The 13,425-nt window shown below is 49.9% G+C and overlaps 1 protein-coding gene across 1 annotated transcript in view; it reads left to right on the top strand.

Annotated features, from left to right (window-relative positions):
* The window catches only part of map3k1 (mitogen-activated protein kinase kinase kinase 1, E3 ubiquitin protein ligase), a gene marked incomplete at its 5' end in the record, with an annotated part of 56,610 nt that overhangs the window by 23,065 nt on the left and 20,120 nt on the right, over positions 1-13,425 (top strand). Inside the window, 10 exon segments of the mRNA XM_080842571.1 lie at positions 2,918-3,167; positions 4,494-4,754; positions 5,610-5,810; positions 6,397-6,513; positions 6,788-6,936; positions 7,624-7,745; positions 9,010-9,091; positions 11,653-11,830; positions 12,560-12,860; positions 12,863-12,894. Coding sequence (XP_080698697.1) covers positions 2,918-3,167; positions 4,494-4,754; positions 5,610-5,810; positions 6,397-6,513; positions 6,788-6,936; positions 7,624-7,745; positions 9,010-9,091; positions 11,653-11,830; positions 12,560-12,860; positions 12,863-12,894 — 1,693 coding nt within the window.

The raw sequence follows: 13,425 nt of genomic DNA, 5'->3' as shown, positions 1-13,425 counted from the left end.
AACTGCCCCCGCGGTACGCGTGAAAGAAGCATTTTCCATGCCAGAAATCGAATAGAAATCCTCAGGGTTTATTGACGGAAGACTGTCAGGGGTCTCTCTGTTTTGTCTGTGTTTTTTACTTTAGTGCAGCCTGGTGCTAGTGCTGCAGACTAACGCCCCTTGTTTTGCAAGTGCAGCATATTGTTCCCAAACTTGTGTAGGGGAGAAAAAAAACCGCTGCTTTCAAGATGGTGGTTTTCTGTTGACTGTTCCCTCAACCCCTCCAACACTTTTTGTCTTTGTGTGTGAAAATAATAAATCAATTCTGGCCTACTTTGGTTGCCGGTGGTTTGTGGTTGTGACCTGTTTGGAAGGGTTAGTGTGTGTGTGTGTGTGTGTGTGTGTGTGTGTGTGAGTGTTCTTGCTCTGGTCACTAGAGAGCGTTGAGTAAATGGCGAATCCGCTGAGTCCCTTGCAGATAATTCAAACCGATTAAGCAGACGGTGAGTTGTCACAACACTGGGCACAGGGTGTCTCACTTCCTGCTTCGAGCAGTAACCGCAGCAGTCGATCACTCAGGGGGAAAAAAAACACCATCAATGTCCTGTGGAGCATAGGAAGTCTGTCTCTGTCTGTCTCTCATTCTGTCTGTCTCTCAGCCTGTCTGTCTCTCAGTCTGTCTGCCTCTCTGCCTGTCTGTCTGTCTCTCAGTCTGTTTGTCTCTCAGCCTGTCTGTCTCTTAGCCTGTCTGCCTCCCTGTCTGTCTGTCTGTCTGTCTGTCTGTCTGTCTGTCTGTCTGTCTGTCTGTCTGTCTGTCTGTCTGTCTGTCTCTCAGCCTGTCTGTCTCTCAGCCTGTTTGTCTCTCAGTCTGTCTGCCTCTCAGTCTGTTTGTCTCTCAGCCTGTCTGTCTCTCAGCCTGTCTGTCTGTCTGTCTGTCTGTCTCTCTTGTTCTTTCTCTTTTCCTCTCTGCTCTCTTCTCTCCTCGTTTCACCTTTTTTTTAATTAGTATTGAGCAGCTGACTAGAGCCCAAAAAGGGGAGAAGCAGGACTATTGATTGGGTTGTTAATGAAAAGCCTTGTGGCGGGGGCGGGGGTGGTGCTGGCGTGGCAGAGTGTGTGTGTGTGTGTGTGTTTGTGTGTGTGTGTGTGTGTGTGTGGCAGAGTGTGTGTGTGTGTATGTGTGGGAGAGTGTGTGGGAGAGTGTGTGTGTGTGGCACAGTGTGTGTGTGTGTGTGTGGCACAGTGTGTGTGTGTGTGTGTGTGTGTGTGTGTGTGTGTGGCGGGGGTGGTGGTGCTGGCTCTAGCTGCAGCTGCCCAGGCAGGGCAGGACCACATGTGGGGCACAGCCAGAGCCAGGCAGGGCAGGAGCTCCGTCCCAGGAGAGACCTGATTGGCAGCCGCTCAGCCTCATTAAAAACTAACTCTCACTCTATATTTCTCTCCTCTTTGTCTTTCTTTCTTTCTTTCTCTCTCTATCTTTCTCTCTCTCTTGCCCTCTTTCTCTCTCCATCTTTCTCCCTCTCTTTAACTTTCTTTATTTCTCTTACTCTCTCTCTATCTTTCGCTCTCTCTTTGTCTTTCTCTCTTTTGCTCTCTCTCTCTCCCTCTCTTTGACTTTCTTTATTTCTCTTGCTCTCTCTCTATCTTTCTCTCTTTTGCTCTCTCTCTCTTTCTCTTTGACTTTCTCTCTCTCTATCTCTCTTTGGCTCTAACTCTCTCTCTCTCTCTCTCTCTCTCTCTCTCTCTCTCTCTCTCTCTCTCTCTCTCTCTCTCTCTCTCTCTCTCTCTCTCTCTCTCTTTCTCTTGTAAGTCTTTTCTTTCTCTCTCCCCAGCGTGTGCCAGTGGTGTGCAGTGAAGGGGACAGACAGACATAATGAATTCACTGAGCGTTTAACCTGAAGTGTATTTGGGTCTGAGAGCACCAGGTAGTTTAACACAGTCAGAGGTTCAGTGGTTGTGTGTGTTTAAGCGTACATTTTCTGGAGCACATTCATCCATCTCTCTCTCTTTCTCCCCCTCCCTCCGTCCCTCCCTCCCTCCCTCTCTGTCTGTCTTTTTAAAGACAGACTAAGTGTTTGGCCCTGAAAGGCCTCCATTCCTCGGTAGCACGGGGAGGGCACTGAACAATGCTGTCAGACCTCATTTGTATGATGTACTGTAAATCTAACCGGCTCAGACGGCCGCGACTCCTATCATAACATCCTCTCGGATGGGGCCCGCTATTTACTCTGAAGCCCCCAACACACACACACACACACACACACACACACACACACACACACTCTCACACACACACCCCTTGCCTTTGCTCGCCCGCCCCCCCCACCCAGTCCTCCTACTTGCCTGCCTTGAGCACAGACAGCGCCATGGGTGTCTCGCTGGTTGTAAACGTGTGTGTGTGTGTGTGTGTGTGTGTGTGTTTCTCTCGCTGGTTGTTAACGCTCCACAGCTCTCCGACTTCCGCAAAGACTGACCCTAAACCGCTATGAATGAAGAGAGAATTGTGGCACAGCCCACTGTGTGTGTGTGTGTGTGTGTGTGTGTGTGTGTGTGTGTGTGTTTCTGTGTGTTTCTTTTCAAATTTTTTATTATTATTATAATTCCTCCTAGCACTAGGTTTTCTCCTGGCCTTCAGACAGTCTTCACTAGCTTTCTGTCGTTTCTGTCTGTATCAGAGGACTTTGAATGCATATAGTGGATTATGATTAGGTCTCTCATTAATTAGATTGCCCTATCTACTAGTAAGATGAGTTCTTTGAAGTAATTACAGCTTTAAGACTTATTTAGAAGTTTTAAAGCGTTTTGTAGCAATAACCAACATAATAATAATAATAATAATAACCAGTGAACTGGAAATGAAATCGGAGAGAGAAATGGTGGTCATTCCACATCTATACTGCGTGGCTGACTGTTGCCCCCGTCCTGTGTCCCCTTGCAGCCGCGACATGGAGCCCAAGGACCCTAAGGACACGCTGCGGGGCCTGGAGCCCAAGGACCCTAAGGACCCTAAGGACACGCTGCGGGGTCAGGACCCCAAGGACCCTAAGGACCCTAAGGACACGCTGCGGGGCCTGCAGAAGATGGAGGACCGGCCGGAGGAGCGCATGATCAGGGAGAAGCTGAAGGCCACCTGCATGCCCACCTGGAAGCACGAGTGGCTGGAGAGGAGGAGCCGGAGAGGCCCAGTGGTGAGGCTGCAGCTGTGGAGACACACACACACACACACACACACACACCTTAACACACACTCCTTTACACACACACACACACACACACACACACACACACACACCTTAACACACACTCCTTTACACACACACACACACGCACACACACACACACACTCCTTTACACACACACACACACACACACACACACACACACACACACACTCCTTTACACACACACACACACACACACACACACACTCCTACACATACCCGTACACACACACTCCTACACACACACACACACACACACACACACACTACTATACACTCACACTACTATACACACACACTACTACACACACACACACACATACACACACACACACAATCTCCTAAACACACACACACACAACACCTACCTAAACATCCATCCATGCAGGACATAAACGCATACATCACCACACACACACACACACACACACAACACACACACACACACACACACACACACACACACATATATCAGTTCATCATGCATGTTTTCAGTCGTACAGTGACACATGCATATATAAACGTACTCACAGATGCAAACACATAGTGGTGCAGTTACTCACACAGCTGGGGGACATCTGCATTGCAGACCAAACAAACAGGAGGACATATTTCACTGCGGCACACACTCCAGCATCAGCGATCACTCTCTGAGCACTCCAAACAGGGGGACATATTTCACTGCGGCACACACTCCAGCATCAGCGATCAGACTCTGAGCACTCCAAGCAGGAGGACATATTTCACTGCGACACACACAGCAGTGATCACACTGAGCACTCCAAACAGGAGGACATATTTCACTGCGGCACACACTCCAGCATCAGCGATCAGACTCTGAGCACTCCAAGCAGGAGGACATATTTCACTGCGACACACACAGCAGTGATCACACTGAGCACTCCAAGCAGGAGGACATATTTCACTGCGGCACACACATCAGCGATCATACTGAGCACTCCAAACAGGAGGACATATTTCACTGCTGCTCACAGCTAGTGATCACACTCTGAGCACTCCAAACAGGAGGACATATTTCACTGCGGCACACACAGCAGCGATCACACTCTAAGCACTTCAAACAGGAGGACATATTTCACTGCGGCACACACTGCGGCACACACAGCAGCGAACACACTCTGAGCACTCCAAACAGGAGGACATATTTCACTAACCCTAACCCTGCTCCTCCTCGTCCTGCTCCTCCTCCTCCCCCCCCTCCTCTTCCTCCTGCCTCTCCCCCTCTTCCCATCCTCCTCCTCCTGCTCCTCCTCCTGCTCCTCGCCCAATCAGGTGGTGAAGCCCATCCCTCTGCGGCCCGACGGGAGCGAGGCTGGCCAGGCCGGTGTGGAGGGGGGCGCGGCCTCAGCAGGCTCCTCCCCCCAGAGCAGGGGCCGTCGCAGCCCATCCCCAGGCCCCTCCTCCTCCTCGTCCTCCTCAACATCAGCATCAGCATCAGCATCAGCCTCCAGCGCGTCCTCCTCAGCCAATGGCAAGCTCAGTGGAAAGCCCGACTCCCCGGGCGTGCGGCGGAAGAGAGCGTCCCCAGTGCCGGTGAGTGGGGCTGTTACTCACACACAGACACAGACACAGACACAGACACAGACACAGACACAGACACAGACACAGACACAGACACAGACACAGACACAGACACAGACACAGACACAGACACAGACACAGACACAGACACAGACACAGACACAGACACAGACACAGACACAGACACAGACACAGACACAGACACAGACACAGACACAGACACAGACACACTCATTAGATAACTCACACACAGACATACGCACACACACACACATACACACACACACACAATCATTAGATAACTCACACACAGACAGACATACGCGCACACACACACACACACACACACACACACACACACACACACACACACACACACACACACTCATAAGATAACTCACACACAGACATACGCACAAACACACAAACCCACACACACACACTAAAATCTGGCCCTCACACACTCGCACATTTGTCCTGCATAAGAGCTTTGAAACTCTCCTTTCTAGACGGTTTCCTAGAAGAGTGGCCTGCGTAGTCTTGTCTGAGCTCCATTTGTAATTCATTCATTCCACTGAAAGTTCATTGTAGCTTCAGGACAGATCTCTCCCCCAGCATCTCGTTTAAATAACAGACCTACTCTTTCAGGGTTAATAAACCTTAATGGTGTGCCTGAAAAGTGCTGTGTCAGCGTGATGCCATCCTCAAACCATATGTGTGTGTGTTTCTGTGTGTGTGTTTCTGTGTGTGTGTGTGTGTGTGTGTGTGTGTGTGTGCGCATGTGTGTGTGTTTCTGTGTGCGTGTGTTTGTGTCTGTGTGCGTGTGTCTGTGTCTGTGTGTGTGTGTGTGTGTGTGTGTGCGTGCAGTTCCAGAGCGGTCGAGTCACACCTCCTCGCAGGGCTCCTTCTCCAGATGGCTTCTCTCCTTACAGCCCGGAGGAGACGAGTCGCCGGGTCAACAAGGTCATGAGGGCCCGCCTCTACCTGCTGCAGCAAATAGGACCCAACTCCTTCCTGATTGGAGGAGACAGCCCTGACAACAAATACAGAGTGTTCATTGGTCCACAGGTAGGTCTGGCCTAAGACACAAGTCCACGCTGGTGGCACTTTTGATGTGATGACCTATCACCTGTAACGCTCAGACTCCTCACGTGCATATAGTTACTTAATGTAGTTACTTAATGTAGTTACTTAATGTAGTTACCTAATGTAGTTACTTAATGTAGTTACTTAATGTAGTTACTTAATGTAGTTACTTAATATAGTTACTTAATATAGTTACTTCATGTTCTATATTTTCTATCTATAGTTTTATTTTGTAAGTGTCTGCTTATACTTATTTAACAGCACAGCTGAATCCAGACCAGCCTGACGTCTGAATCATTCTATTGTTTTTCTGTGCCATTCAGTTTGGTTCCTAGAAGTTGCCCTTAGGGGCCATAAAACCGTTGCACCACAGCATTCACTTCAGCCAAGCAGTGACCCTTTTCTGTTTGTGAAGCGGTCCACTTCAAGCTCTGGGAGAAACGCCATGCAGGCACTGTCGAAGTACGCCTGGGGAGTTGTGCCGGTCATAAAAAGTGTGTTTGTGTGTGACTGTGTGTGTGTGTGTGTGTGTGTGTGTGTGTGTGTGTGTGTGTGTGTGTGTGTGTAGACTTGCAGCTGCGGTCGAGGGGCGTTCTGCATCCACGTCCTCTTCGTCATGCTCCGAGTCTTCCAGCTGGAGCCGTCAGACGCCCTGCTCTGGAGGAAGACCTTGAAGAACTTTGAAGTGAGAGAAGTCATTAAAGCAGACCGCCATAACGTGTGAATGCTTCTGAACGGAGAAAAGTTTATTGTTTCAAATGAGCGAATTTGTGGGCCCTTTGCAGGCAGAATTATTCGTAAGATTTCTGACTTGAAAGGTTCCTAAATTGTGTGTCTGTGTGTGTGTGTGTGTGTGTGTGTGTGTGTGTGTGTGTGTGTGTGTGTGTGTGTGTGTGTGTGTGTGTGTGTGTGTGTGTGTGTGTGTGTGTGTGTGTGTGTGTGTGTGTGTGTGTGTCCAGGTGGAGAGCCTGTTTCAGAAGTACCATAACCGCCGCAGCTCCCGGATCAAGGCGCCCTCGCGCAACACCATCCAGAAGTTTGTCTCGCGCATGTCCAACTCTCACACCAACTGTCCCTCCAGTACCTCAGCCTCCAGCACAGAGAGCAGGTAGGCCTCCCCCCCCCCCCCCCACACACACACACACACACATGTCCAACTCTCACACCAACTGTCTCTCCAGTACCTCAGCCTCCAGCACAGAGAGCAGGTAGGCCTCCCCCCCCCCCACACACACACACACACACATGTCCAACTCTCACACCAACTGTCCCTCCAGTACCTCAGCCTCCAGCACAGAGAGCAGGTAGGCCTCCCCCCCCCCCCACACACACACACACACACACATGTCCAACTCTCACACCAACTGTCCCTCCAGTACCTTAGCCTCCAGCACAGAGAGCAGGTAGGCCTCCCCCCCCCCCCCCCACACACACACACACACACACACACATGTCCAACTCTCACACCAACTGTCCCTCCAGTACCTCAGCCTCCAGCACAGAGAGCAGGTAGGCCTCTACCCCCCCCCCCCCCCCACACACACACACACATACACACACACACACACACACACACATATTTTACTAAATATACCACAGTGGACCTCTCTGAGTAAGCAGCTGAAATGAGATGTGTGAGACTGCTGTGGATGTTTTCAAAGGTGTCTGTGTGTGTGTGAGATTCGCTGTTTTGAGAGATTCTGTCTTTCTGAGCACCCTTTCAGTAAATGTGTGTGTGTGTGTGTGTGTGTGTGTGTGTGTGTGTGTGTGTGTGTGTGTGTGTGTGTGTGTGCAGCGTGAAGGATGAGGAGGAGCAGATGTGTCCCATCTGTCTGCTGGACATGCTGGATGAGGAGAGCCTGACCGTGTGTGAGGAGGGCTGCAGAAACAAGCTGCACCACCACTGCATGTCTATATGTAAGTCCACACACACACACACACACACAGTCACTCACTCACTCACACACACTCACTCACTCACTCACTCACTCACTCACTCACACTCTCACACTCACACTCACACTCACACTCACACTCACACTCACACTCACACTCACACTCACACTCACACTCACACTCACACTCACACTCACACTCACACTCACACTCACACTCACACTCACACTCACACTCACACACTTTATCTTTGAGTACACACACTCTGTCTCTCTCTGTTTCTCTCTCTCTCTCTCTCTCTCCCTCGCTCTCTCTCTCACCCACTGACATGTCGATACATACAAGCATACAGGGCACCAAATACATACGTATGTAGTATACAGACACACAACTTAGTATTTACCATTAACACCATTTAAAGTTAGCCTGTCTGGAAAAAAAAAGATAAATAATAATATATAAAGAACTCTTGTGTCTTGGAGAAGGAGAGTAACACACTGGTGTCTTGGAGAAGGAGAGTAACACACTAGTGTCTTGGAAGAGGAGAGTAACACACTAGTGTCTTGGAAGGGGAGAGTAACACACTAGTGTCTTGGAAGAGGAGAGTAACACACTAGTGTCTTGGAAGAGGAGAGTTAAAACACGAGTGTCTTGGAAGGGGAGAGTAAAACACTAGTGTCTTGGAAGAGGAGAGTAACACACGAGTGTCTTGGAAGAGGAGAGTAACACACTAGTGTCTTGGAGAAGCAGAGTTAAAACACGAGTGTCTTGGAAGGGGAGAGTAAAACACTAGTGTCTTGGAAGAGGAGAGTAACACACTAGTGTCTTGGAAGAGGAGAGTAACACACGAGTGTCTTGAGGAAGGAAAACACTAATGTCTTGGCCTCATGTGGCATTAAGCGACTCCTAACAGTCCCTCATGAGAGGTTTTCCGGCTCAGTGAGCCTGGCGACCGCACGCACGCCATCTCACCCGTCCCTGCACCATTACAGGCTGACAGTCTGACAGTCCCATAGCCTCTCGCAACACACACACACACACACACACACACACACACAGTCCTCTCTGGCTGTCTCTCTCTCTCTCGCTCTCTCTCTCTCTCTCGCTCTCTCTCTCTCCCCCTCCATGTAATTGGGACAAGGACTTTGTCTCTGGCCTCGATCACAGCTGACGGGCAGTCAAAACACATTTTTCGTTATCCTTTGAAATGTGACTGGACGAAATTCGACTTTTAAATATATATAATATATATTTAAATGTAGTATTCTTCTCCGTGTGATTGCAGGGGCAGAGGAATGCAGGCGGAACCATGAAACCCTGATCTGCCCCCTCTGTCGAGCCAAGTGGAAGTCCCACGATTTTTACAGGTAACTGAATCTGAATGGCTGCGTAATGCAAGGTTATCGCTTTCTAGAATGTTCTCTGTCTGTGTGTGTGTGTGTGTGTGTGTGTGTGTGTGTGTGTGTGTGTGTGCTGTTTGGGTCTGGCACGCATCCCCAAGGACAGACAGGATATCACACAATATACACATCTGGGGACGCTGCAGGGTTCAACTCTGCAACTTAACTTAGAAAAGCTCAAACCTGTGTGGACTTAACGTTTGTCACGAGCAGTTAGGCTCCAGTTACTCTTCTGTTTTGGAGACATTTGCTGATAAAAAAGTAAGCCACCAGGAAGTTGTTCCTCTTCGAAAGACTTGTGGAAGCGCCCGGAATATCAGCCATTGTTCCGTTGATTAGGTGACGAGGTGTCGACGTCTGTCCTGTCCGCGTGTCAGGAAGCACCTGCTGATTGCGTTTGTGTGTGTCTGCAACTGTGTGTGTCTGTGTGTGTGTGTGTGTGTGTGTGTGTGTGTGTGTGTGTGTGTGTGTGTGTGTCTGCAACTGTGTGTGTGTGTCTACGTGTGTAGGTGTGTGTCTGCGTGTGTGTGTGTGTGTCTACGTGCGTGCGTGTGTCTGTGGCTGACGGAACAGCCACCGGCGTCGCAGTTAAAGCAGACAGATAAGACGGAACACAAGAAGGCGGATACTTCAGCGTAAACCTCAATGGGCTGCTGACATTATGCACACACACACACACACACACACACACACACACCCGTGACATTATGCACAGCCGCACTGGAGACCGGAACTGGCTCTCTGTTGGAATGGGAGGCGGAGAGGAGGGGAGGGGAGAAAAAAACCAAGCCATTGAAAAAGCCGGCCAAATGTCTCGATGCCACCCCTGTACCACACTGTGACTGGCGCGAGTGTGTGCCAAGTAACTTCTCGTCAAGCCTAATCCGTCCCAACAACCGAGCCCCCCCGCAGGAGCCCAGGAATGCCGGTGTGAACCGGGCCCTGAACATACACACACACACACACACACACACTCACACACACACACACACACACACACACACACACACACACACACACACACAATGTGAACCGGGCCCAAATTAGACCTCTTGCCCTCACAGCTTTTGTGCAATTCCCCACCCCTCTCCCCCCCCCCCCCCATCGGTAGGGCAGAACTTTCTCTCCAACAGCAGACGCTGCTCTCTGCACTTAAGGATAAAGTCCAAGTGAAACCTAGTCACTGATTTACCAAAGCCAAGACCGATCGATGCAGTCGAATGTTTGTCCAAGTTTGGGCGTCCATTTGAACCATTCCTCTCTCCTCCTGCCCATCTAAGGAAGTGCAAGGCAAGCATGGCGGCGTTGCTTTCCAGTTACCAATTAAGAGTTATTTGCTGACTTCAAGTCTAAATGATCTAAGAGTTCAAAGCAAGATTCATGAGGTCTGTATCCTAATTCAACGACAGTGAAACTAATGTATGGCAGATTCCCCAATAGTGAAAACGTTCATTTGAAATGTGATTTGTCAAGACTCGAGCGCTTGCACCGGCAGACACACACACACACACACACACACACACACACACACACACACTACAGGACCTGCTGCGTAGTGCACCAGGTAGTGAAGTCAGACCTGGGCAGACACACACACACACACACACACACACACACACACACACACACACACACACACACACAGGGCCTACGTAGGGCACCAGGTAGTGAAGTCAGACCTGGGCAGAGACACACACACACACACACACACACACAGACACACACAGACACACACACACACACACACACACACACACACACACACACACACACACACACACACACACAGGTAGTGAACTGGAATGTGACTTGGCCATTGGATCCCTTCCCTTTCTCGTGGTCGGGAGAGCCAGACAGTCAGGCACCACCCTTGTTTTGTGTGTGTGTGTGTGTGTGTGTGTGTGTGTCTGCCCAGGTCTGACATGATAGCAGCTACTTATACTCAAGGTGTTTTTCCCCTCTAGACATGAAAATGGCACTTTTGGGGATTCAGGGTTTAAAAAAAAAAAAAAAACTTTCATGAAATCCAAGCCTTTTGTTTTCCCCGGGAAACAACCCTAATTATTCTAATTGTTTGGAATAAATATGTGTGTTTTCTCCAGAGTGTGGGTTGAGGTATGAACTTTGTCCTTTTGTTGCTTACAAACACATTCTTCATTAAAATTCAGTTTTATTTATACAGCACCAAAACTTAAAAACGGTTTTATGTACAAAAGAAATGTAATTGTCTCAAGGCGCTTTACAGAGCCCAGGGCCTGAACTTTAAATGATTCCTCTTATTCAACTTATTCAACAAGTTATAATAAATGCCGACAGCTTTAAGGACTGACTGCTAAATCCCGCCGTACGGTAGAGGCAAGACAGACACATTCTTAATGGTGGCTCTCCAACAATGTGTTCTCTCACAGCACGACTGCGGTTGAAATTCAAGCGTTTTCTTAACTACAAGCAAACACGACTCTACATGTTGTTAATATTTGTTTACTGCTACAAACAAACACAAACAAACTGCCCCCCTCCACCCACAGCCATGACCCCTCCTCCTCCGTGGACGGATCCTCCAGCCGCACCCAAAGCCAGGCCTCCTCCGGGGCCCACAGCGAGAGCCCGCGCCTGGGCCAGCCGGAGGGAGACTTCACCCTCCCCCACTATGGCGTGCAGCAGATCCCACAGACCTACAAGGAGCTGGCCGAGCCCTGGATCAAGGTGAGCCTCGGGGGGACTGACGGGGGTTTGAGAAGGTGCTGGGGGACGTGAACGAGCAGAGCGGTGCTCTGTGTCAAGCAGAACTACATCAAGTTTTGCTGGTTTCGTTCAAAGTTATCCATTAATTGATGCAACAGAAAGCACTCATGGGGACATTCAACATAAAATGTTTTTAACTCTCTCTCTCTCTCGTGTCTGTTCTTTCCATCTCTCTCTCAATCTTTCTGCTCGTTCTCATTGTCTTCCCCTCTCTCCATCTCCTCTTTCTCCTCTCCCTCCTCTTCCTTCTCTTCCTCCTCTACCCTCCTCTCTCTCCTCTTCCCATCTCCTCTTCCTCCTCTCCCTCCTCTTCCTTCTCTTCCTCCTCTACCCTCCTCTCTCTCCTCTTCCCATCTCCTCTTCCTCCTCTCCCTCCTCTTCCTTCTCTTCCTCCTCTACCCTCCTCTCTCTCCTCTTCCCATCTCTCCATCTCCTCTCCCTCCTCTTCCTCCTCCCCCTCCTCTTCCTCCTCTTCCTTCTCTTCCTCCTCTACCCTCCTCTTCCCCTCTCTCTCATCTCCTCTCCCTCCTCCATCTCCTCTTCCTCCTCCATCTCCTCTTCCTCCTCCCCCTCCTCTTCCTCCTCTCCATCTCCTTCCCCTCTCTTCATCTCCTCCATCTCCTCTCCCTCCTCCATCTCCTCTTCCTCCTCTCCTTCTCTCCATCTCCTCTCCCTCCTCTTCCTCCCCAGGTGTTTGGCATTGAGCTGGTGGGCTGCCTCTTCTCGAGGAACTGGAACATCAGAGAGATGGCACTGCGGCGGCTGTCGCATGACGTGAGCGGCGCTCTGCTGCTGGCCAATGGGGAGCGCTCGCTGGGCGGGGGGGCCAGTGGAGGAGGAGCAGGAGGAGGAGGAGGAGCAGGAGGAACTGGAGGAACAGGAGGAGGAGGAGGGGCGGCAGGAGCAGGAGGAGGAGGAGGAGGAAGCTGTGCGGAGGTGTCCGGCGAGGTGGTGGCGGAGTCCTGTTGCAGTGTCCTCTCCATGGTGTGCGCTGACCGGTCTACAAGGTCTACGTGGCCGCTCTGGTGAGACCCACCCCCCCCCCCTCCCCCCCCCCACACACACACACACACACACACACACACACACACACACACACCTGGTTCCTTCAATCAGTTTCATCATCATTGTGTGGGGTTGGATTCTGTGGCTCTTGCGCTCTCCTGAAATGAGTCCATCAAAAGAGCTGTTAGAGAAATGGAACGCTATAAGATAGAACTTCACCCGAAACATGAAGTCAGTGTCTGTTCTGGGCTTTTCTGTAGCTCGGTCAGAAGGCGGTGTGGTGAGATGAGAGGAAGGAGGTGTGTTTCTCTTGAAGTGAACACAAACACACACACACAATACATGGAAGACTCATAAAAACCAGGCTTATGGATGTTATGTCTAAGTAGGCCACACAAATAAGTGACTAAATAAGCAACTTAAACTTTAATGAAACAACTTTGATACTTTAAATCTGTAAACTACAGTGTACATTAAGGACATTTCTCTTTCTCTAATCTTCCAGCAGTTATTCTATACAATATGTAAAGACTGCAGTACTAGTAGATGAA

The sequence above is a fragment of the Sprattus sprattus genome (assembly GCF_963457725.1).
Source record: "Sprattus sprattus genome assembly, chromosome: 7".
NCBI lineage: Eukaryota > Metazoa > Chordata > Actinopteri > Clupeiformes > Clupeidae > Sprattus > Sprattus sprattus.
This window is presented reverse-complemented; position numbering and strand designations above follow the sequence as displayed.